The 26,067-nt window shown below is 45.0% G+C and overlaps 1 protein-coding gene and 1 non-coding gene across 5 annotated transcripts in view; one reads left to right on the top strand and one right to left on the bottom strand.

Moving 5' to 3' along the window:
* Positions 1-5,623: 5,623 nt before the first annotated feature.
* On the top strand, positions 5,624-5,695 carry Trnaa-ugc. Its single transcript has one exon. It is a non-coding gene; the product is annotated as a tRNA-Ala (tRNA).
* A 6,252-nt stretch (positions 5,696-11,947) lies between these two features.
* LOC117582955 (putative GPI-anchored protein pfl2) overlaps positions 11,948-26,067 on the bottom strand; it is a 48,026-nt gene continuing 33,906 nt past the window's right edge. For 2 of the 4 annotated variants that reach the window (XM_034271069.1, XM_034271077.1), the window contains 2 exons: positions 16,669-16,787; positions 11,948-14,416 (listed from right to left, as the gene is read on the bottom strand). In XM_034271069.1, the coding sequence (XP_034126960.1) occupies positions 12,359-14,416; positions 16,669-16,787 (2,177 nt within the window). In that variant the 3' untranslated portion in view covers positions 11,948-12,358. The remainder of the gene's footprint in view (positions 14,417-16,668; positions 16,788-26,067) is intronic. The other 2 variants (XM_034271086.1, XM_034271094.1) reach the window with 2 other exon arrangements.

Here is a 26,067-nt window from a genome sequence, read left to right as displayed (position 1 = left end):
ACAACGATTAACTGATATCGATAGGCTCTGGCGCTGAATTCTCCACCAAAATGCAACAGAGGGCGCTGTGCTGTGCGCGCAAGTCAGCAAATTCAAACTTTGTTTTTGGTTTTCTGGTAATTTTGCCGCCGAATTAACGCACATCACAAAATGTTATCCAGTTGACGTTCACTGAAGCCTCCCCCTCTCAAAAGGAAAAACAGGCTTAAAATCATTAAGCCACTAAATGCGCGGCGAACTATTAAAAAACATAACGTGCACCCAAGGCTTAGCGGGCTTTAATGGACTTTGCTAGCAGCGCAGTAGCGGTGGCGGTTGCTGGCCTCCGTGCTCCAACGTTAAGGCACAATCATAAAAGACTTGCTTGTCAGTTGTACTGGGAGGCAGGCCACTGGCCAGATTGTGTGAGCAACCAAAAGCGTCCAAAGAAAGCGGCCCAGAATGTGTCTCTGTCTCTATCTGTCTCTGTGTGTGTTTGCCGCAACAAAGATCGCAAAATAAACATGATATAAGCTCGTTAATCAATGCTAAGTTGACAGTTTTAAGTGGTTTTACCAAAATAACATCAACCCATGGGCCAAAGTACGTTTCGAGACTCCTGTAGGAGCCGCGGGCCAGACTCCAAATGATTTACAGAGCTGCGAGCAAGAATTTATATGGCCAAAAATATTTCCATAGGTTTAATTTCAGCTAGAACCACCTGAGAGTACCGTCCTAGCCCTGACAATTGCCACCGCTTGCAATTCTCCTGCAATTGTAATTTGATTTGGAAGCAACAAGTTAACACTTTTCCCCCACACTGCCCGCTGCCTGGCCTGCCCCGTGTGTTGCAGCAGTTAAAATGCGATCGGCTACAAGTTCATTTAACGGCAGAGCAAATCATAAAAAAGGGTTCCAGCCTGGCATGGTCATTCCAGCTCATTTGGTTTCGTTTCAGTTCTTTTTTGTGTGTGTGTGTGTGTGTGTGGGGCAGCGACAAGTCCATAAATCTTTTTGCCACAGCAACCAGCTCCACGAGTGTAGCCAGCCAAAGATGAGCAGAACCTCTGCGACTGGTGAGGCGTTTAAACTATTTATGCATGTTGAGGTAATCCATTTGAAATGGGTCAACGACTACAAGAACAAGAACAAGAACAACGAGCACATAAAACTCCTTAAACGTTTCCAATAACCCAACCCAAGCGAAGCCAAGCCAAGCCAAGCCAAGCCAAGCCAAGCCAACCCAGTTCGGAGTTCGGAAAACATATTGGCTTGTTACCTTAATGAAGTCATAAATTTTCGCTATCGCATTCGGGGCATCTCCTACGGCAGAGCCTCAGTCGCAGTTCCACTTCCAGTTGAAGCCCCCAAAGCTACAGGTTTCTAAGGAATTCCATTTTAGGATATGGAAGAGACCAAGTGTTTTGGCACACATCCAATCCACAGACCAATGCTCGATAGTTAATCAGGCTTAGGTTTTGATATATGCTGACAGTGTCGCTCTCTGGTGTAGGCCGCCACTCTGAGCACAGGACACGCCGATCGGCCAGGACAACCCGCTGGGCACATATTCCGCGTATTTGCGGATGGCAATGAAGTTATCACGCGACAAACAATGTCGGGACACACTCGGCCGCTCTGCCCCCATCTGTGGCATCCGTGTGCTACCAATAACTTTATATGGTTGTCATTATTAGTCGGAAATTAAATGACTCTGGCCACAGAGTGAACTTATTTATGTGCTACCTTAATGGAGCTGCTCATCTACTTCTACTTCAGCTTCTACACATCCTTCCAGCAGTGCTCTTGTGTTGAGTTCTTGCTTCGCATTACTTTGCACTGCCCATGAATCACTTTGCGGGCAAGGGACAGTAGGAGAGCGGCTGCTAGGTGTTGGTATTTTGATTCGACAGCTACAATATCCATGGGGGAAAGGTTTCAGTCGCCATTTTATGCACTTTCAACAGCTACATTTGGGTTGGTCTTTGACCCTTTTCTCTCCATAGAAAGTGCTGCCCGGTGGCTGCTGCAAATGCAAATTCAGTCACGAAAATTCATTTGTAGAAATCCAAAATTAAAAGGAAAAATAAAAGCTTGCAGCGCGCCACAATCAATTAATATATCGACGTCTATTAGCATTATTATAAATCAAATGATAACATAAAACTGACACTAAAGGCGTTTCGCCCATTTTTCATCCATCAGCCCGGACTGGCAAACGGAGATGCAAATCCAAATCCAAGCCCCAAACCTAACTTGAGTCACACTTTGTTTTTTTTTGGGGCATTTTTGGTACGCTTGCATCTGAACTTTGTTTCGTATTTATGCAAATTATATTCGTTGCAGACGGGAAAAACTGGTCCGCAAAGTGCTCACCGTAATTGATCAATTTCCGCTGAACAGGCAGACCGGATCGATTCGTTTCGATACGATTTGGAGTACCAGCGGGGCAGACCCGCAGCTTGTGATCTTCTGCTGATTTATGGTGTCAGTCGTTGGCTTGCCTAATGAAAAGCCACTAAAGATCACCCACAAGCAAGGGCCAGCGAGTTATGACACCTGGCAGAGGTGTGCACCCACATTGGACATTCCAGTTGATTGAGCTCCAGCACCCCAGCACCCCAGCACTCAACAAAAGTGCCAATCAAGCAAGCAAGGAGACAACAAAGGGATGCGTTCGCCTGGCCATAATCCTGGGTGTGAACGTGTCCGGGATGGACACGCTGAAATCGAAACCTGGCCCCGCGCCTCTCTCTGGGTTGGGGTGTCAATAACATTGTCCGAGTGACTGCCTCCGGGCATGATTGTTGGGTGTCGTTGCCATTGATGATGTGAATGCGTTTTCAGCTCCATTGAACTGGCAGAAGGCTTTCCCTTTGGCTCCACTACCCGGGAGTGTCGTGTGTATGCCTGAAATTCCAATTTAATTGCGTGAATTAAAGTTGTAAATCATTATGCTAAGTGCCCTTTAATGTCTCAAAATGCTCAGAGCTCATTTGCAAGTGCTGCTTGCAGAACCATCGAGCTGTGCCCCGAGGCCATGCAATCATCTTTGATGGGAGCACAGCAGCAGCAGCAGCAGGAGCACAAATTGCTACTGGGCAGAGCCTGTTGGCCAGCCTCCAGAGGTACTGACTGCTTGGACTACTTTCAATTAACAATTACCAAGTTAATATCTTCTTCAGAAAGGTGTCACTGGCCACTTAGTTCGCTGTTCTTCTATCCTAGAGTTAATGTTTTCATTTGTCTGATGGATGAGCAGTCAGTCAGTCAGTCAGTCAGTCAGTCTCAGTCGCTCTGTGCATGCAAATTTCGCAGTTGAATTCCGATTCCGATTCCTGTTCATAATGAACGGCGCTGGTAAGCGATTCCGTTTAATTAAAGCGCCGCTTAACCGACATCGAATGGGGAAATCAATTGATACGACTCCGTATGTGTATGCCTGCCAAAAGCCCGTCATCAGAGGCGAGGCCAGCGACGAGTAGCTGTAATTACGAGCAGTGGACCCGGGGTGGACCCCGGTGCTGGCATCTGATAAACACCTTAAATATGAGCCTGTTAATTACTGTAATTTGTGGCCGACAACCCCCCCCTGGCTGCTCGAAATGAGCCACTAAATGAGACGACAATCGACACTGAGACACAGAGCCCCGGAGGATTAGTTGACCCAGTTGCAGGGCCAAACCAGGGCGAACCAACGACAGCTGTTGTTGTGGCATGCCACATCAATTATTCAGGGCCAACAAACTTGCAACTAAGCTGCCGCAACTACAAACAACTAAAAACCGAAGCCCATGAATTATTGATAGCAGTAAAGCCACAGAAATAAAAGTGCAACCAGCGAAAGTTTTACACTGCCTGGAAAGGTAAGAGACTTGATGGGGAGGGGCACAATGTTTACCTAGATCTGTGCTGCATTTGCCACTTGTGCAACTGTTTGCTGCTGTCCCTGACTTTATCATTTGTCTGTCGTGAAGATGGTCATAGCCAAAGGGCATTTGTGCTTCGTTGATAATTTGTTTTTGCCTTCTGTGTGTGGGCGTCGCTGGCAGCCCAATGTTGCAGTTGCTGCTTGCTGTTGAAACACTGAAGTGCGTATAATTCATTTTGTGGCTTGAGTGACCAACCAGGCTGACGGACACAAACACAAAGTGGCTGTCGGCTAACTGACTGACTGACACAATGCCCGGGCCTGGTGCTTGAACCATGCCACAAGCTGCAGCTGCCAGTCAAAAGGCTCAAAATGGGACGCCAAGTAGCTGCAAATTTCCTTTTGGCATTTTGATAAATGGCGTTAAAATATTTTGCATGCAACCGTTCTGTGTTCAGTGTTCAGTGTTTGATTTTCAATTGTTTGGCACGGCCTGAAAGTGAAACTTCCCCCCCACTCTTTACTGCTCCCCTAATGGACCTTACGCATTTCTTATAAAGCATATTAAAAATTCGCCCGATGGCCCATTAAACGTACGCAAAAACCGGTAGAGCAAATAGAAAAAGAAACAGAAACAGGCTGGGAGCCCGACCGGCCAACTATTTACGAGATAAAAGCACTTACGATTTCATTAGCCAACTGTGCAGCAAAACAAAATCACAGCCAAAAAAAGATACATTCATTTGTGCATGGAGCGGGTATATCTGTAAATTAATATCTGCCTGCCTGTCTGCCTGCCTGACGGTAGTAAAAATGAAACTGGTCCCCCCTTGCGGCCTCTCAGGTTTCACTCTACACAGACTCCAGCCTCAGGCCCAAAAGGAGTTGTCCCCTAAAGGATTTTTCTAGGCTCCATTCAACAGTTTCTTCCTCTCTCTCTCCGCTGCATCTTTTGGCTGATTTTCCAGTTAACTCGACGCGACATCTATGGGTGGGGGGGGGAGGCTGCTACGCCTTCGCTGGCTGCATTGATTTGTCAAATTGACAGCAATAAATCCATCATAACCAGTTACCACTGACAGTTAATCATAAGCACCGCTGACAGGTGGGTCCAGGCATGGCCCGGCTTTGGCTATGCGTAATGTATGCGAGCTGCCAATCAGTCGATTGTCTTGATGTATGCGCACATTGACCAAGTTGCAATTGACTGTGGGCACGGCCCAGACCCCAGCCACCAGCCACCAGCCACCAGATCGAGCCGTGCAAAAAGTTGCACCAAATTAATTAAGCCCCATAGCCCAGGCAGTCAGCCACCCACTCAACCGCCCGACGGCGACGTGGGACGCCTCTAATGCCTAACCTTGTGCACAACTGACACTTTGCTAAATGCCTACCCCCAGGCACGGCTGGCCACAGACAGATAGGCGAATATGATACCGAATAAAGATACATATGCTAAGTAGGGGTATCGCTGGTGTGCCCCCCCTCCTTCGTGCCCTGGGGCACTGAATTTATTTCAATGCATTAATTTTTATTTATAACCAGAGCTGAAGTCGTTGCAATTGAAGTGATCTGCATGGAGCCATGGGAAAATCGGTTTCAGTTAGAGTTTGCATAATGACAGTTATTTATCAATGGGGCAAGCACATTGTTGACGGTTCAAGAGAGGCAGGGGGAGTGACCAGTTATGTTTTCTTGTGTTTTAAATTCGCGAATTGAGATCGCCCAGAAATTGGAGTGGGTTGGGAGCCATTGTGTGAGGCGGTTTACCATGGGGATGTAGCTCAGTGGTAGAGCGCTCGCTTTGCATGTGAGAGGCCCCGGGTTCAATCCCCGGCATCTCCAAGTATTCTTTTTTTTATTTTCTTAACCAAATTACCCAACCCCACAAAGGACAGAAAATGTGTGGAATAAATATTTATAAGATATGCGAAAAAAAGCGGAAGTTAAATATCATGGCAGACAACCGCGATTCAATTCCATTTACAGACAATTCATACTTATGTAAATATGTACTGTATGTACATGCTTTAGTGGTAGAGAAAAATACCTACATACATATTCTATACACTTCTCTCTTCCCGTTTTCCCTTGCTGCATTTCATCACACGCAATAAGAACAATCGTTTTTGCACTGCTTCCTCTCCCTTCTTCATGCAAACCAAAGTAAACAGCTCTTTCCCCTTCTTACAATTCACCGTTGCATTAGGAAGTAAAGGGAAGCATGAAATGTTTTAGAAACTAAGCCTCAATTCTGCGCCGCTCTCACCTTCAATTATCATGCTCTTCTCTGTTACCTTACATGTTCTCCTTATGGTCTGTTCAGCTTCTTCACCCCACTCCCCAACATTCCAACCAACGATCACAGCTCTTTCCCCTTCTCAAAATTCACCGTTGCATAAGCAAGTGGTCACTCATCAAACACACAACTCGCTCTCTGGAGTAAGAGAGGCAGAACAGAAAAGTCAAAGTCAAATGAGAGAGCAATTAGGACTCTCTCACTTTCAATTTTTCGGCCGGAAAAACAAGTCAGCTCCGTGGTTCGGGTCGCGAAAATCGGAAAATGGATGGAAAATCCTGCGGGAAAATTGTCGCGCAGTGGTGCAGTGCAGTGCAGTGTTTTGGTGAAGTGAATTGTGCATTGAGTGGTGCAGTGTAGTGTTCAGTGAGTGGTGCAGTGTAGTGGGGCAGAAAACGGCCCAAAACTGGCAAGAAAAGTTCCTGATCAAGAGTGGCGGCGTCTTAATGGCATACCAAAGGCAGAGCGGCAGAGGAAAATGTGACAATAAGTGAAAATGAAAAGAGTATTATTATTATATATATACAGAAATCTTTTTTTTTCGTGATGTCAGTGTCAGTCAGTCACTCTGTCAGTGTGTTTACGAGCATTTGTGTATGCAAAAAATTCGTAGCAGAGCTGGGCGCTCTCCCACTCCAATACCAAATGTGAAGAAGATGAAAAAGCAATTATAATTAAGGAAGCATCAAAATGGCATACAAAAGGCAGAGTGGCGAAGGAAATAAGTGAAAGTGAAATTGTATTGTATTTATATACAAATTATTCTATGCAAACAAAATGTGTTTGTGTGTGTGCAAAAAAATGCGGCAAGATGTTCCCCTTCCCAATCCAATACCGAATGTGAAGAAGAGATGGAAAGCAATAAGAAGAAGTGAGTGTCGACGCTCTCTCATGCCAAGTGTCTCATTGCATTGTGAGGTGAGATCTTTGTGATCTGATTCTCTCTGGCTGGTGTTTCCGCACGGGCTTCAGTGCTGTTATGCGTCACCTTATCTTAATCTACCCAAAATATGTGACGCAAGTGCGTTTTCGTTTTCGTATTCGTTTCGTATTCTCGTTCGCAAATCGTCGCCAATACGTACTCTCACGATCCCGTTAATCCTCCGACGCAACCACGAAATCTTTGAGTTTTTGTGTGTAGCGAAACTAACAGAAAATGCTGTTGGCGTAATCGCAAAATATTATTGCCCAAAAGGTAAAACTTTACTGTTTATATAACTAATTTTATATTTTCTGTTTTCTTAATGAAGGATTGTTTTATAACATTTTCTTGATTAGTTTTCAATCTTAGTCCCAGTCTCTCTAACTCATTTAATTAGGCACACGTCACGCCAAAGCAAAATATGCGCGCGGGCAAATGAATATGGAAATCAAAATCTTCATGTTGCCATTGACAAGTACAAATAAATGGAAATCGTTAAGTCCGACCGGTTATCTTTGGGTTAAACTAAGCGTTAAGCGTAAGACAAATTCAGTTACTTGCAGTGCGGAGTCCGGGGACATGGACTTGGTACTGTACTGCGAACCCGCATTCATGCTCCATGCGTAATTAGCTGCGGCATCGTCGATTTATCATCAAAATGTGGCGGCCATAAACAAATGCAGCTCACTCCGCCGCCACTGGCGCCATTCGCTATTTTTTTTTGTATTTCGCTTATTTCTCATTTCATTCGCCGTTGGCTTTTCATTAGGCATCAGAGATATTCCACAGACGGCAACGCAGCAGGTGAAGATGTTTACCCAGTTACCCAGTATTCGGATTCAGATTTGAGGTTGCGCAAAGTGTCCGACAGAAATCAATAAAGTATCTCTTGGGGCTTGTGCAAGCAAGCCCCCGGTCGCCGATGTCATTGGAACTGACAGCAGTGCATAATGATGTTATTCAATTGCGCTAGGAGGGGACATAAGCATGGGGCCACATCGAAGCTGGAGCGCTGTGTGGGTGCATGTCCGAAGAACATTGACTTATTGCTGAGAAAATTGAGTAAACCCAGCCCGAACCTTTGGCAGGGTGAGAATCTGTTGGGGGCTGCCGCACTTGCCTTCTCAAATATGATCATTTCAATGCTGACTTCTATATCATGTGTTCGTGCTGGTCGCTTTTCGTTTTGCCACATGCCACATGCCATTTCGGAACAGAACAAAACAGAACAGAGCGAACCAGAACGAGAGCCAGGCCCCGCCCTCTCGGCAAGACCGGCCGCCCCTTGGGGGCCGAACGACGTGTGCATAAATCTTGCACGCATATTTAAGTTGATGATGTTAAATGGCCTGGCTGTACTAAAAATACGAAATATGCATGCCGTATGCAGGCACCAGTTTCATCCTGTCGCACTCTGTGGTATGTTTGTGTGGGGAATGTGCCGCAGCCACACACTGCTGCAACAACATGGCGACATTCATAAACTAAAACCGAACTAAAGAGACTCCTCGAGGGGCAAGGGCAACAGCAATGGCAACGGCAACGACAACGGCCACGGCCTGTGGGTTTTGGCCTGGGTTTCGGGCCTTCGGGGCTTTTGGCTGGACAAAACCGAGCGAACGGGCAACAAAACGTTCAGCCCCAAAATGAAGACAGACCAAAGCCGAAACTTTGATACACTTTTATCCAAATAATTTGGAAAGACTGTCCAAAAATTTGACTTTTCTTGGTAACTTTTCGGTTGCCAAATCCCTTACATTACAAACAAACCCAATCAGCTAAAGTACTTTTAGCTAGTGCATCGCAACGATTGGTTTTTCTCAGTCACCTTAAAGGTTTTTTTCTCTTCATTTTTTTTTATTATTATTTCTTGGCATGTTTTCTTTTTGCTTAACGGCGGCAGATTTGAAAAGAATTTCTGCTCGCAAATGAAATTGTTTCCTGTTAAAAGCTAAAAAGGAGGAAAGGAAAGAAAACCAACTATGCAGAAAGGGAATAGTGGTGGAGGAGGAGTTGGTCTGAAACATGGATATGGACGGCACCTGCTGTCGCAACGATTGATGAAATTAAAAGGTTCGAGTATAAATAACAATCTTTTTAATGGTCTGGGATTTGGAACTTAATTTTTTAATTAAACAAGCCACAGAGGCACAGCGACAGATAGGCAGGCAGAGTTGCAGAAACCTACAGGATGGTGTTGGGGCAAAGGGGGGAAGCAAGATTGGTGTCCGAGACATTTATGCAAAGCAGTAGCCACTTGGCCACTTGTGTGGTCTGTCCACGGTCTGCTGCCATCGCCAAGGAGGAGGCCCCCATAATAACTGTGTTTGCCTTGTGGCCTGGCCAACACTTTTACTGCCGCCACAAGGAGGTCTAGGCGCGGGGAGGGCCAAGAACTGGTCCCGCACGATAACATGTTAATCCCTGGCTCCCTCGACTACAAGTCCAACAACGATGTCAAATGTCAGCACATGTGATTTGTCATCGGGTAGGGGGGGAAGGAGGTAGGAGTTAGGAGCCTTGTATGCCGGCTGGAGGAGCGAGGACTGCGTCGGTGGTCGGCGGTCGACTCCTTTACATTGTGGCCTGGACAAACATTTGTCATTGGGGACGAAGACCACCTAACTTGTCTTTGCAGCTGTCATTTACAAGGACCAGGAATGTGGCATTGAGAATCTGTAGGAGAAGGCAGCACCCTCACTCTACTGAGACATACTTCAAGCAATTATCTTTTATTTCCAGCAATAAAAAACATTTTCATTGAATTTATTTATATATTTTTTATTTATACCATTTCTCTGCACACATTTGTAAACCAACAAATGGAAATAAATGTGAAGTTTTTTCGGGGAAACAAATTGAAGAAAACTGATTAGAACTTATACAAAATGAAAATATTGAGTACATATATATTGTTTACGATTTTTATTCAATTAATTAGTGTTTCGTTACTCGTTTTTAATACAAAGAAATGCAATTAAATAGTCGTTTATACATTCATATATATATAGATAAATATATGTATATAGGTATAAGAGATAGTAAGCCAGAGACAGAGTTACAGACAGAGAGAGAGAGAGTGAGATAGAGAGGCTATAGGGAGAGCGAGCGTTGTTCAGATAGAGAAAGTGGTTGTGGTTTACATGGGTGAAACGATCGTATGCTTTTATACATAAATAATTACATTTAATGCTCGGCTTAGGAATACAAAAATATTACAATTTACAATGGTAGCAGTGTTAACTTAGGCATATGATTAATCAATTAATTAAAATTAATTAGTAGAAACAAAAGTGCAAATGAATTTACAAATGACAAATGACAATCGTATGGAATTTGATGTCAATACGATCCAATCGTAGGTTTAAATAAATAGTTTCTGCTTTTGGTGGTTAGTGGATGCAATGCAGGATGCAGCCATCGATAACAGAAGATTTTTGTTATATTACAGCAACGCGCATGTGTGTGTGTGTGTGTGTGTGTGTGTGTAAGTACAGTAGTTCGATCCGAGTTGTGAATTGAGTGCCGCCTCAGTGCCGCCTAGTTAAGTTCATGATTAATCGCTCAATCGTTAAATGGGTTTCTTGTCTTAAGTACACACTAATTAAATTTTCACCTAAGCAGTTTGCTTTAACTTCTTCTTGTTTTTGTTTTTGTTTTTGTTTTTGTTTTTGTTGTTTTGTGGGGCTTCCTCCTTTTTTACATTCCTATATATCCGCTACATACGAGTATAAACTTGATGCTTCAGTGTTCTTTTTGTTTTTTTGTTGGGTTTTATTACTTGACTCGATTTTCCTCAAATTTGTTTAATTTCGCATATTTGGTTTGCTAATTTGTTTGAACTATTTACTTTAAATATTAATATAAATATATGAGAAACAATTATAGCTCAGAGGCTCGATTCCTCTTCATCGTCATACATATATAGCATTATACATACAATATATATGTGCATGTGTTTCGTGTTTGTATATGTAGAAAAGCAGCTGTTTTGTTCTTTTTGTTGTTGCTATTTTGATTCGATTTGCTTAGCTTTAGTTTTAGTTTTAGTTTCATATTCAGTTATTAAATATAACGTTTGCTTATTCAGTGTGAATTTTGGTGTTTCTGTCGCAGCACAAAGCACTCTTGTGCATGCGTTAATAGTTCCTTAAAATGTTCCATTGATCTAGGTGTGTTCTCCTCTTTCCCTCGCTCACATTACTCACGAGAGTGAGTGTGTCTGTATCTGTATTATTACCCTCTAAAATCGATTTGACAGGCTGACAATTTCAACAGCTTTCTGCATTTTGCTTAAAAAATTCGGTTTAATCTGAATGGAGAGCTCCTCGCCTCGTTCTATCCAATTTCGTTTCGCTGGGTGCCTAGTAAAATTGTTAAATATTGATTCATTGATTTCTAAACATCTTGTATTTCTTTTGTTGTTTTTTCGGTAATTGGAAGTGTTTTGCTGTGCGACATTGTTATCGTTATCGTCATTGACTCTTAGTTTCTGCTTGCGTATGAATTTAAAAAACGTCTTCATGGGTTTTTGGTTTTCTTTTCATTCAATTTGTTTTCTAATTGCAATTGGTTTTCGTTCATTATAAAATTTTGAAAATATATGCATATATTAGTTAATTAATATATATAAATATCGATTTTTGTTAAGCATTTGCTTTTATTAATTCTGATTGCTAATAAATTTAATTGATTGAAGCTTCCCTTTCGGTGCTTCCAAACAAGCAAATGCACATTGATTCTGCAATTTTTATTTTCCACTCCAACCGTTCAGACATCAATCATCGATTATTGCTATCGCTATCGTTATTGCTATCATTATCGCTCCGCTCATCGATTCTTTTTCGTTTCATTTCATTTCGTTTCGTTTCGTTTTGTTAGCTTATATAGCACATACTCGTAAATAAAAATCTTATTGTCTTTTCATTTATAACTATGTAGCAGTTCTGCGAGTTCTTTCCCCCCCCCGCTATGGTTGAGTTATGGTCATCTGGTGTCCGTTATTCCCATTCCCGCAACCGCTTCTGTAGCGTGCTTTAAGGCGTGCAAGTGCAAAACTTCTGTCTGGAGCTGAGCTGAGGTACTGAACAGTAAGCAACTCCCCATATAGGTATACTATATACGAGTATCGATCGCTCTCTATATATGTATATGTATCAGTTCATTATAAGTCGCAAATATTTATCCATAATTCTGTTTTATTTTCGTGCCTAAATTCATTTGAAAACTGTTCTGAGTATAGGTATACAACAATATATAGTCTGGGCAAACTCCAAAATTGATGGTACTACGCGAATCTCCGCTGGCTGCTGTGCAGTTGCAGCCGCCGGCGCTCGTTGTTGATTTTGATCTTGGCGATCCGTATCGACTCGGGCAGCACGGATGTGGGCGAGGTGGCCAGATAGCCGCTGACAAAGGTGAGGCGACTGTTGCTGTTGGTGGACCCGTTGCCATTGCCGCTGTCGCTGACATCCAGTTCTCCCTCGAAGAGATCCGGATAGACGCTGATATTGTCCAAGTTGTCGATGTCAATGTCGCCCGCCTCATTGCGCACGTAGGTCAGCTGGTGGTAGGGCGTGGCCATCAGCTTCTGTGTGGACTTGCGTAGGGATTTCTTGGTGGTGGTTGCCGCTGTGACGGTGCTTCTTGTGTCGACTGTTGGCGATGCCTCGGTGAGGGTGTTGTTCAAGTTGCTTTTGATGTTCTTGTACACGCTGAAGATCTTGTCGATGAGCCCATGCTGCTGAGGCGTCGTTGCCATGCTCTCCACAGTGGATGTGGCTGTGGCTGTGGCTGTGGCTGCCGCACTGGAGCCTGGCCTCCGCCTGGACGTTGTCGCCGAAGGTACTCGCGTGCTGCCAGTGGGCGGCTGCAGTGGCAGCAGTTGCTTGTGCAGCTTATTGTCGCCTTCCTGCAGCCACTGCCTGCTGTTCTCCATACTGCCACTGCCACTGCCACTGCCACGATGTCTGCTCAGCTTATGCGTGCTCGGTGCCAGATCAGTCTGACTGGCGAGAGTTGTGGCTGCCGTTGGCGTGGCGGCTCCTGTGGTGGCTGCGGCTGCTGTGCTGCTCCTGGCCATCTCTTCCTGCAGCGGCGTCTGCTCTATCACCAGCTGAGAGCCAGCTGTCGAGGTAGTTGTGGCCGCCGTTGCCGTCGCCGCTAGTGCTGCTGATGTTCCTTTGGTTTCATAGTCCGTCGTGGACACTGTCTCTGCGTCTTCAACCAGCTCTGCCTCGTAATGCAGCGGTAACTCCGTGTCGTTGCCACTCATCTCTGTCGTGGTGGTGCCCGCGGAGGCCTCGCTCTCCAGCTCCGTGATGAATGTGGACCAGGCATCGTAGTTGCTGCTGCTGCTGCTGCTGCTAATACTGTCGTCTGATGTTGCCGTTGTGCTGCTGCTGCTGACACTCGCAACATCTGGCGTAAAGCTATCAATGGTGGACCAAGTGGACCAGGGCTCCAAGGTAGTGATGCTGCTGCTGCTGACATTGTAGGCATCCTCGTAGCCCAAGCTGCTGCTGCTGCTGCTGCTGCTGCTGTAGAGGGAGTCGTCAGAGGATGTTGATGTTGCAGTCGTGACCGGCTTGGCCTTTGGCTTGTGACCCTTTCTTCGTCTTCCCTTGCGCTTGATGGACAGTGTGGCTGTTGACCATTTGGTTGTTGCAGTGCTTGATGTGGTGCTTGTGGATGTTGCTGCTGTGGCTGTGGCTGTGGCTGTTGCAGTCATTCGTTTCGTTGGACTAGCTGTGACTCGTTGCTGCAACTGCTCCTTGCGTCGTCGCTTCTGCTTCTTGTCGTGCTGCTGCCTGCGTGCCAGCAGCGAAGGATCATTGTGATGGTGGCGCACCTGATGTTGCTGCTGTTGCTGCTGTTGTTTCTGCTGCTTTTGTCGATTTAATGCTAATTGCTTTTTGTTAGTGCTACTTAGACTATTACTACTATTGTTAATAATAATGTTACTGTTATTATTATGGCCATGATGCTCCTGTTGCGGCTGCAACTTTTGATTTTGGTTATTCGATTTGTGGCGATTGTTTTTGTTGCTGCGCGACGGCGATGTCAATGGCTTCCGGCTGTTGCCACTGCCATTGCCATTTCCATTGCTGGCTATCATCTGACTGGCGGCCATCTCGTGCCATTTTGGTAACGTGTGCTGATGGAAAAACTGCTCGGCATCGATCTTATTGAACATGTAGCAGGCATCGTTGACGCTCTTCTTTGGCCCAACGGGCTTACCTCGGTGCGTGAACCCGACACGGCGCTGCAGGTCGACAACGGACCGGAACACGAAATAACCGTGCACGATCGTCTCGTTGAAGTAGCAGGTATCGCGCAGTTCCCTCTACAAGCGAGACAGAGAGAGAGAGAGAGAGAGAGAGAAAAGAGAGAGTTTTAATATTGTAGAGAGCGATGCAACTTCCGCACTCTTCAGATGCAATTTATGAGCAGCATTTCCGTTTATAAAGAGAAACCACACACACACACAACCCAATGGCTGATATTCCCCAGTGATATGAGAAGCATCGACAGCAATGATGACAGCGATCGGTGAGTGGGGGGTAGGTAGGAGTTAGCTCGGATACTGGTTCATTTTGCTTTCTGTTTATTTATAAAACACTTGAGATTTCAGAAACGACAAGCAAATGAAACGCGGCTTTCGACTTGGATGTTTGCATACTCCGCAGAGTTCAATGGGTAGAGAGGGTAGATGCGTTTTGTGGCACAGGGAAGAATGTACAGCATCGAACCAAACATTAGCTGCACCCATTACAGGGTAAGCCCCGGCCGACTAGCTCCAGCGGCAGCCAGCCTCCACATGAATGTTTGACCAACAACGAATCTGCTATCAGCAGACCTATCTGATCCAGCGATTCGATTGCGACGCAGATGGAAGCAATTCCCAAGCAATTAAGGCTTGTGCCATATTTAGCGATGGCTCTGAGCGGCAGCCTCTGTTTACACTCGAAATATTTATGGCATTTAATTGCTATTTTTGAGTAGCTTCTCACCAGCTCGAGCCGCGGCGCGTCAACTCGAGTGATCCAGGGCTAAGAATAGCAGAGTGTGTTGGGTAAACACGTTTGTTCTATTTCGAGAAGGGATCGGAATCGAATCGGATCGGATCGAGCAATCAATCGGCGAGTGAGTCAGGTGCAACCTTAGCACACACATCATTAACCTTCCCAACGAATTCCACGTAAGACTCTATTGATATCAATGGAAAATATTGTATGTGTGCTTAAATCTCGGCAAGTATTTGCACAATAACTCAGCATAGATTTTGCGGTCATAATCGAAAGCATTGCCAATGGAAATCACAAACGCAATCGAATGACAAGTGCCTGGTTTTGACCTTAGGGGTTCTATTCCATTGTTTGTCCAGAGCTCGAGTGCGCCTAACTGTACAGCGCGGGAACTGGGAAAGGACATTGAAATGTTTGCGCCATTACAGCATAGCCACAGCGCAAGTGCCGCGTCATCTGACTGATTGATTAGACATATCTATCGAATGCAACAATCTACGCGGACAATATCAAACTGTCATTAAGCGACACTCACTCTGTTTGTGTGTGTTTGCCTAGTCAATGATTTCTACGAGTGCCAACACTCCGCTGATCTCCGCTTCAGTTTGAGTCTGGCGGCATTGAAATGGCGGAAAAAAGTGTTACAATGTCTCGCGAAAAATATGTTTTGATTTGATTTCTAGGAATTTGCAATATCCTCCCGGAATCTCGGTGGCAGTTGCAATTTGTGGCAGCATGGGGAGACACGCACGCAACCCCCCAGCTGGGTGGCTAACGAATATCACGCATACGCCGCCGCCGAATCGAATCTGTGCCAAATTGTGCCCCGTAATTGCAAATGAAATTGTTCATATTTTGAAATTACAAAAATATTGTAATAAATATTTTGTTTACACTGCTGACAGAATTGGTGCAGCAGCAGCAGCAGCAGCAGCAACAGGTTTTCGAGTGTATCTATATCCATTGTGAGCGCCAAGTCTCTTTCGGACAAATTTGAACAGTGATTTTACCTCGGACTTGGACTCGTACCCCGGATCTCTGTCTATACTCGGCTCTATACGTATTTATGTGCAATGCAATTTGGGTAAATCGCTCTAGAGCATTGTTATTGTCGTTTGCATAAAACCATTATGTGGAACATGTCATAAATTATAGTGTTTGTACAGTTAGTTTGCATAAAAACAGATCGCAGTCGGTCTAGCGGCCGACTTTGACAAGTGCGACGATACGTGGATAAATGCGATGCAATCAAATCAAAATAGTTGCAACGGGCCTCGAGCTACAGCTAGAGCTCTCCACGAGACAAAACAAATATTGTTAAACATATGATTATGGTAAGCAATTTGCTTGCACAAGAGCCTCCCTCCATAAAGATAATCTAGCTTTGAGTTCGCTTTCATCTTGGCGGTCTAAATGTTGTCAATGCTTATCTCGGGGGGATATACCGCATAGCTGGGCTGTGTGTGAGTCATCTTGTAGGGATGGACAGTCGGTTGCATACTTTCAGGGTACATCAAGCGATCACTTGACTGATCATCAAATAATGTCGAAGGTCAAATGTTCCACTCACCATGCCAACTAATCTCCAATTGTCGTTGAAACACAAATATCTTTGGGTTTCTTTTGCGTACAGTGCTATTTTGAATTCGTTGTTCACATAATCCGGGAGGCCGACTATCGTTATATTTTCTGTAAGTAAAAAAACAAAACAAGACACGAAATGAATAAAGATTTCCATTAGTTTGATCGTCAGCTTAGTCATGTCAATATTTGGCTGGCAAAAACATTTTTAATTAAAGTCAAATAAAAGTGATTATGCCAAAATGTAAGGGGAACGTGGGAGGCATGTGGGAGGAAGCTGCACCAAAAGGCTTCATTTGATTTCTAGATACAAATTCCCAAAATAGGAAGAAAATGCATTAAATGTCGGAAACTCAAGTAGCGCCAAGGTGCGTGTCTCTCCTGCTCTCTGCTAATTATAAACTAAATGCAGTTGTATCTCCATCTGGGCATCTATCCCATACCCATACCCATACCCATACCCATACCCATAGCCATACCCATTCGAGTGTATTGTATCTACTGCTTGGCATGGCCTCGTCAGGCTATTGAACTTCAGGGCAGGCACTGCTGCAGAGGGAGGCGACAGTGAGAGCCGGCCACAAAAGTCACTAATAAGTAAAGCACTTGAAAAGCCAGAGAGAAAAAAAAGGCAACATGAAGAGAAAAGCCACTCGAGTTAGATTGATAGGTGACTCTGGGTTCAGCCCAGAGTCGTCTCAGTCGTCTCAGTCATCGTCGTCGTCTGCCCGTCTGTCCGCCTGTCCGCTGCCCGCCGCCCGCCATCGTCTTCCTGCCTTCTGTCAGTAATTAAATTTATGCACAGAAATTCTTGGCAAAAACTTGGGGCTATGCATAGGCTCTGTGCTGGAAGCTCTCATATTTCATAAGCCCGGTGCGAGTTGAGGGCTTGAGTGACTTTGTGCTTCACACCTTTGGCCCGCCAGTGGCAGCCACTTGTGGTGCTCGGTGACCAGTCCCCCTGCTCCCTCCAGGCAGCTCCTTTTGTTGCTACGAGTATTGCCCGTGATTCATGCACCCGCTGCGACAGCTTATTGATTTCATTAGTTTGGCGACACATGACAGGGCGAGTGGAGCATGGAGTGGAGTGGAGTGTAGCACTCTCTGCAAGTTTGCACTTGTGAGTGCACACTCGATACCCAGCACCCAACACCATTCCCATTCCCATTCCCACTTTTCTCCCTTCAGTCTTCTGTTTGTTTTTGCTATGGTAGCAGGAAGTGCAGGTTCAATCTCGACGAGCAACGGTACTGCAGTTCCCCATTTGTGGTCTATGTATTGGCATTAGATCATCCCAGATTAGATATCGTTGAACTTTGATTGGGTTACGCACTCGATTATGCATTCTGTTTCAGTGTCAATAGAGATTCATTCTATTCGTACACTCGGTAGCTCCCTCCCCACTAAATTCTATTGGATTGAAAAGCCAAATGTTTATTTTTAAATGCTCAAACAACAGCCAGATCTAAACATTTGGTTTCAAAAGCAAAAGCAAAAGACAAAACCAAATCCCATCAACTGCATTTTAGGCTTTGGAATTTTGATGGCCTTTTGTGATCTGTGGATACATTTTAGAGATCTTTTTCATTGCTTTTTGGGGTTTGGTTTTTCACTCAATAAAAAGCTTCGATTGGGTCGCATTTTTTGCCGCAAGTTATTAAGATTTTGGTGCCTGCCCCGAGTTTCTAATTAAGTTATTAGTCATGGTGAGTGGAATGTTCATAGCGTCTCGTATTCGAATGGGCGTTGAACCGAGAAATGCAACAGTCCGAAAGGTAAAACGATCGAAGGGGATTCTCAGATGCTATCTATTGGTCTCCGATCGGTTCTGAGTTTATGGCGGCGTGATTTACGCTGCGGAGATAGAATTTCAATGTGTAAATGGAGCAAAGTGGTCACGTTTTAAGCGGGTATCTATGGCATATAATATAGGAATATTAGTAGCTTGGAATTGATAGAAAAACAAAAGTTCCAATGGTACAAAATGCCTGCAAATTCCGTGACTTATTTGTACCCCCCACATGAGCTTTTAAATACCCCAGACCTCTGCCTGCAAAGCCCACCAGCTGTGCACAGCTTTGTGGTGTATAATGTCAAAACTTTGAAAATGTAACAGCATGAAGCAAGCGCATCAACATGATCAAACGATTCTCAAAACATAAAGCAGGGGGAGTGCGGAACGGGAGGGGTGGGCGACACATGAGGAACAATAAAATCAGAGACAACAGAGCCAAAATGCTAATCAAATATGCAAGCAATGAGCTTCATCAACATAAAATTAAAAAATCATAAAATGCTAAACTGCACAGCATGAACAAAATCCCAAAAAAAAAAAACGAGCCACAACGAATAAAAAAAATAAAATAAAATAAAATAAAATGAAATAACATCAGATAACTTGACAACGAGCTGGAGTGCCTCGTAATTGCGGCAGCACATGTACGAAATACCCTCGAAAACAACAGCAACAACGATACATTTTACGAGCCATATGGAGATGGTCAAACAACGTCACAGTCTCACACTCCAATCACTTTGTCATTCCATCAGCATTTGCTAAGCCCCCACCAATATCTAGCTTAGTTTTGTGTTATGTGGGACTCATGGGGCACAGATCTTCATCTCATCTCCATCTCCATTCGATTGGTATCTCTACGCTGGTGGGCGTTGCGTTGGGGCTGGGCTTGTGTTAAGCATAAATCTCGGCTTATCGATCTCTATGATAATCAAGAGTCAAGCGTTTCCCCCTGCATATTTATCGACACTAATCATATTTGATTTTACTTTCTAGATTCTACTTTCACTCGTTTTGGGTGGGCCTGCAACAGTGACTAGAGATGTTGCTAGTGGGGGGAACTGTCATGTAAAGACACAAATATTATCCTTGGAGCGGGCATTGAACTGCTGTCTCTCGTTCCGGGAATGTTGTCTGAGGCGACGCAACTGCATTCCGGGAACAGAACCTTTCCGCTGACGATTGCAAAACTCCCTGACGGACACACAAACACACTTCCACTGCGAGGCGTTTTAGATTACGTTTGCATTGTGACGTTGAGGAGGGGCCAACCAGTAATTGCTTTTGCATTTGCAACTCGTACAACTCGTACTCTCGGGCCGAGCACAGCCCAGCCACAATAAACATCCACGCTGCGATTTGTCACATGCTGCAACTATCGTCATCGCCATCGCCATCGGCTGGGCTATCGTTGCAGCAGCAGCCACAGCCACAGCAACAACTTCGCACCGCACTCATGGCAGTTTTGTCACGTTTCCTGGAAGAAAAACCGTTTTATTTGCTCGGTGCCTGCATTTCGGTACGGTTTGTTTTGTAAGCCGAGAGTCGAGAGCCGCGAAAGGAAAACAAACTTCAACTTGAAGCCAATGTCCCCCCACAGTCCCAACCATCTCCCTGCGGGCTCCACACTCTGGCCTCCAGTCATTTATCAGTTTGCTGCAGTTGGGCCTCTGGTTTGGTCTCTCTTGCACCGTTTCTTCTTGCCCCAGCAACAGCACCAACTCCACTTTTAACTGCACTAATGCTAATTGCATGGGCACGCCCAGCCCCCAGGTCCCCAGACTAGCTTCAACTTCAATTCCACTCGAATGCCACAAAATTAGCGCCATTTAATGTGGAGCGTACTCGGGTTTTACGCACGATTCTTCCACTGACGCCACTCCTGGCAGTTCGCTGGCGCGGGAGGAAGAGGCCACAGTGTCAATGAGTTAATTAGCGCACGATTTGTCGCCCCCACAAAGGCGCGGCAGGGGCAGGCAATGAATGCATGTGTGGGTGTGTGGGTGTCTGGGTGTCGAGAAAGAAAAATCTCTTCTTTTATTGAAGTCATCGTTTGCCCCATTTCTGGGTCACATGTTGTCTCTTTCTCTCTCTCTCTCTCTCTCTCTCTCTCTCTCTGTCTATCTGTGCGTCTTTTATTTGTTTATAATTTATGTTGCTCTGATTGAATTCTGTGGTTCACCAAATCAAGAAAAAAGCAATTAAAATTATAGAAATATTTGAAGATAAAACACAAAGAATCTCGTATAAATGTGATTAAAAATAGGCATAAAATGTTGCTCCACTTTTCATGGCTCTAAAAAGTTGGGTTAATAAATAATAGATGCCTGCAAAGAACTCACAAATTTTAAAGATATTTCAGGTTAAAATTTCTAGGGCTCATTGCTGCTGCTCCTGCTCCTGCTGCTCTTATCAATATGCTTGAGTATGCAACAAAAAAAAAGAAGCATTTATCAATGCAAAAAGCCTGCGGGACAATATCGATGACAGCCAGCAATAACAATCAATCGAAAGAAAACAACAACAACAAAATGTGCAACCCAGTGCAGCCTTTTGTCGTTGATATTGAACTTTCGTATCCGGGTAGGCCGAGGGGCCGAGGGGCAGAGGCAGAGACCACACACGCAGTCTGCAGGGGGGCTGGGGCCGTCTGTTATTTACAGTTAATTGCTGCTGCTGCTGCTGCTGCTGCTGCTGTGGATACTCGCCTCGATTGCTGTTGCTGCAGAATGAATGTTCAATTACATTGATAGTTTCATCAGCCACAAGGCAAGCAATAAGTTGGATACCCTTTCAATGGGTGCGTTCCATTAATGTTGAGAGGCAACAAAAATAGTCCCTATCCCACTGCCAGTGTATCTGCGTCTTCGGCTATCAAGTCTGGACTCATTTTTGTTGTCTCTGGTTTAAGCTCGCTTTTTGTTGATTTAGTCTTTACTGTGGTTGCGGTTTCGCTTTCATTGTTGTGGCAGGCAAAGGGGTGGCCCGGAGAGTGGTGAGTGTACGCAGATGGAAAATAAATTGAAACTGGCATTTAATTAAGTTAAACCAAGGGGAGAGCGAGATAGAGAGAGCAGTACGTACACACACGTTCCCCATAATGAATTGCACTCGCCTGGGCAATTTATTATAATAAATAAAAACGAATACCCGCCACGATATATCACAGTGAACTACACTAATTGCGGTTTCCATCTAAGCAAGGACGTTGGCCAAAAACCCCAAAAACTCAGCCGAAGTCAAGTCAAATCAAGTGGAGAGCCCAGCCCCAGGTTGCAACATGTGCAACAAAGTCCGAGTACGAGTGCGAGGCTTGATATTTTTTTATTAATTAAGTGCAAAAGTAGTCACTTACAGGCCGTTTAAACTGCGTGTTAGCCAACTTGAAATGGCCCCGCTAATGCGCCAACAGGCAAATCGAAAGAAAATCCGAAAATATATGCACCGTGCGCCTCCAGCAACAACAACACAAAAAAATTGTCAACCTGGGCGCATAAATTTTGGCTCCAAGCCCCTCCCCAGCCCCCGGGGCAGCGACCGAGGCCAGAGTCAGAGTCACTTGTTTACGCTTTTTGGTATCCCATTTAATGGGCTAACACTCTGCTGCGGCTGCTGTTGCAGCAGTTGTTGCACGTTGCAACAGTCGTATGGTGAGCCGTAAAATTTAGCTGGCTTCCTTTTGATCATAACTCGCAAAGTTATTGTGACAATTTGGATTGTTTTCGTTTTTTACAGCATTTTCATCATATTTTTCTCAACATTTTCCAACACACAACCAGGGGTGGAGGGGGGGGTTTGCAACTAAGTTATGTTTTAGATACACTCGCAAAAGCATTGATTACTTCACTATAAATAAAGATATAGTTGGTTGCTGATTTATGGCGACAGGTGTTAATATCCCCATCGATTGGCCAATGGTCGTAATTCTCCGCGAAGGAAGTTTTGCGCGTGGGCGCTGAAATTAGTCAACTAATGGGTTAACACGATGATAAAGCCAAGTTTATGGATATGCAAATGCAGCCCATAAATATCCTGAATTAATTTTGGCAACAAATTTGTCTGATTATTCGATTTCCGCTCACTTTGCAAGAGAAAGGATTCGATTGGATTGGTTTTTGCTTGGTTTTGGGCATTCAATTGGAGGTTACTCGTTATCTTTTGGAATTCACACGAAAGGTATTTCCAATCACTTTGTGGAGTGGAGTGGAGGACCACCCAAAAGACAGATCAGGCAAAACTGTTTCGATGGGCGTGCCTCTGCCACTTACAACACAATTATCCTTAGAGCTCGGAGCCAAAGCAAACAAAAAAAAAAGCAGGCAAGAACAGCGAGGAGAGCCTTTTAATGATGCCATTAATTAACTAAAATTACCAACAATAGCCAGGCATGGCCGCCATAACAGCCGAGAGCAACAAATTGTCTGAAACACACCTCCCGCCCCACCAGCCCAGCCGTAGAGCCCAAAGGGCAGCAACACCTTTTGATTTACGCTCTCCCCCCTCTCGTCTCTCGTGGGCTCGTGGGCCGTAAAACAAAAGTTTAGGACCAAAATGGGACGCCCTCAAGCCCTATGATCTATGCGGCTCATGTCTCGGGTTACGCGGCAGGGCGCCGTCTGTTCATCGGTTTTGCTTTTTTTGTGTGTGTTTTTCTTTTGGCCCAGAGAAAAAGTCAGACGTAGATGGCATAATAAAAACGTCATGTCCTTGTCCGCTTGGCTGGACTACGAGTACGGGTGTTTGGCTGTGTGTGTGTGTGGCCACCACCAGGATCATTCGTAGGCCTCAAGGTGCCAAGTGCCGGCTGGATTCTTCTCCCTACTTTTATTGTCTGTCACTTCTGCCAGCCAACATTATTTCAGTTTTGTTCCTTTTGTTTTATTGTTTTTTCGCTCGTCATTATTTCGACTTTAGCATTTGTTTGTTTATTTTGCAGGGCACTCCTGGTCTGTAGGCCTGCCTTTAGCCATCCATCTTGGCCCCTGTCTGTCTCTCTCACACTCTGACATTGAGTGACTGCCAATGTTCTCTGTCTCTGTTTTGGCCTTAATTAAGGCTTCAGGTGTAAAGTGCTCATAAAACACGGGGCAACGGACAGCGATGGAGCCCTAAATGGGAAACATATTGCAAATTGATTCTGTGGAAAATAAGCCTGATTTGTGGCAGACTGAACTCTCCTCAAGCTCTCAAGCTGCTGCAAATCAATAACAATCCTTCTATTTATTCGTTTCTCCCAAATCCACATATTTCCCTTATGTGCAATCTTCTTTTTTAAGTCTTAGCTGACTCCTCGCTCCTTCTGTTGTTTCCTACTCATTTCATAATTTGCACTAATCTTTCGCTCAAAACGTTGGCCGCTGGAGTCAATGTCCTGCCAGACCTTTTTTAAGGTCTTCATTAAGTTTTATGTGCGATCTCTGAGGCGGCGGCTGCTGCAACCCTTTAATAAGCAGATAAGAAGCGATTTTTGTGCTGCGTCTGCCACAGGGATGAAGGGCCGCGGATAACTCTATTACAGATACAATCCGAAGGTTGTGGCGCCGTCAAGTTCATGGCTACGTTAGACCAGAAATGAAGTGCCAATTGACACACCCATGCCCATCTACCCCACTACCCTCGACAATTACCAGCACTACAAATGTACGAGCAGTTGGCAAGGTGTCGGCAGGCACGCATTGTCATCTAACAGATACTTGGGTACCGCGGTTGGGGCTGTGCCTTTGCCTGGGATTGCGTGCCGCCTCTCGGAACAAGCCAGAGACACGCAATGCAGCCCCGAACCGCCTCCTGCCATTAACAACTGCCCAAAATACACAGGTATTTTATGATTAAAAGCTCCATTTGCATGCCCCGAAATGCAAAAGGCAGGGCAGGGGCAAATTGCCGCTTGAGTCATGCGAGGCATGAGGCAGGGCCGTCTCCTCATCATAAGCTCATTAAACGGTAGTAAGACGAGTCGATTCGCCATATATAAAGACTGCAGAAAACGTTGGAAATTTGCATAGCTGCACGCGATGGTACCACGAGGCGTGCACCTCTCTCTCCCCACTCGATGGAGTTTACGTAATTGGAAAGTGGCGTCAGAAGAGGAGCACACAAACACACAAAGGCAAGGGGAACGAACGAGGAGAGAGAGCTGAGAGCTGAGAGCTGGGGCCGAGCAAATCAATTGATTTATTTGTGCGGCACAAGCCAAACGACAAATTAATGCATTTCCGTTCTGCCGCAATGATCTGGCAGCCGGCATTGACAGATATTGCGACATTTCCTTCTCAACGAGCCAGAAGAGACTTTTGTTCTGTTGGAAAATGCTGGAAATAGATTTATAGATTTATAGATTATGTTGCAGACATAATCTGGGAGGATTTACACATGAATTTGAACAAGAATTCATTCATTCAATATGTCCCCGATCGGCTGCACCCCTCCAGGACATGTTTCAGAAGGAATCCATTACTTTTACCTTTAGCAACCCATAGATGGCTGATATCTCAGCACTCAACGGCCTCGAAGATATAAATGATGATAAATGCCGTGTGTAGAGAGGAATTAAGTTCAATTTAAAGGGTATTTAGGGATCAGCAGCACATCAAGCGGCCATCTATCGATCGCAGCCGCAGACACTCTGTGGAGGGGCAGACAAAAAAGGTAAACTCCTTTTTTTTCTTTCTGTTTTCTGTTGTTGGGAGTGACGAAAGATCATGTCCATTAGGTCGTCTGCCAGTTAATGGCTGAGGAACACAAAAAGGGCCACAACGGTGGCCGTTCCTCGATCCGTTCCACATTTTATGCGAGAGAGAGAGAGAGAGAGCGAGATTGATATGTTTCCCGGTGGGGCCCCTAGAGAGACGATCACCGTTCAGCTCAGATCATAATGCACTGATTATAGTTTTGTGGTTTTTAATATTCATGTCGATCCGAGTCGGATAGCGATATTTGTTTGATGAATTTATTGCCTCACTGATCATCGAGCGGCGATCACCGCAGATCAACGCGCGGCGGCATTTTGTTTTTATCCGCGGCATTTCTTTAATGGGTTTTTGGATATTGGACTGGTAGTGGTATTGCTATTGGTTTGGTTTTGGGTTTAGAGCCTCGTAAAATGCACAATTTAACGGTGAGCGGCATGGAGTGTGCTATGGCTATGCGTCTGTGGTCTGTTCTTCTTGATTATCTCGACGATAATCGTGCTTCCATGTGGCATGTGGTTGGGTTTTATTGATTAGAACATGAATCGCCGGTCTATCAGACAGTTAACTGATAAAGAAAGGGAGTCGATCAAGGAAATGTAACTGGGGGACTGTGGTGACAAATTGATGCCCAACTGCTGTTCAGATTTTTTCCCACGCAAGACAGATTCCAAGAACTTTTGGTTTCTATGGTGGTTCAGTGGCTGCCCTGCAGTACCCCTACCCCTTTTGGATCTCTTCTTCTGCTTCAGGTCGAAGGTTGAAGTGCGTAATTGCAGACAACGCGAGCAGCTGCTTTTCATTACCAATTGAAGGGAAGCAAAACCCTAACGCTGAAAGAAAGTCTCTCGCGGGCTTTGAAGAGAAGCCGAAGCCGAAGCCGCAGAGCCAAAGGCTTCATCTT

The sequence above is a fragment of the Drosophila guanche genome, unplaced genomic scaffold (genome assembly GCF_900245975.1).
Source record: "Drosophila guanche unplaced genomic scaffold, DGUA_6, whole genome shotgun sequence".
Classification (NCBI taxonomy): Eukaryota; Metazoa; Arthropoda; class Insecta; order Diptera; family Drosophilidae; genus Drosophila; species Drosophila guanche.
Note: the sequence above shows the minus strand (reverse complement) of the source record. Positions and strands in the feature narration are given on the sequence as shown.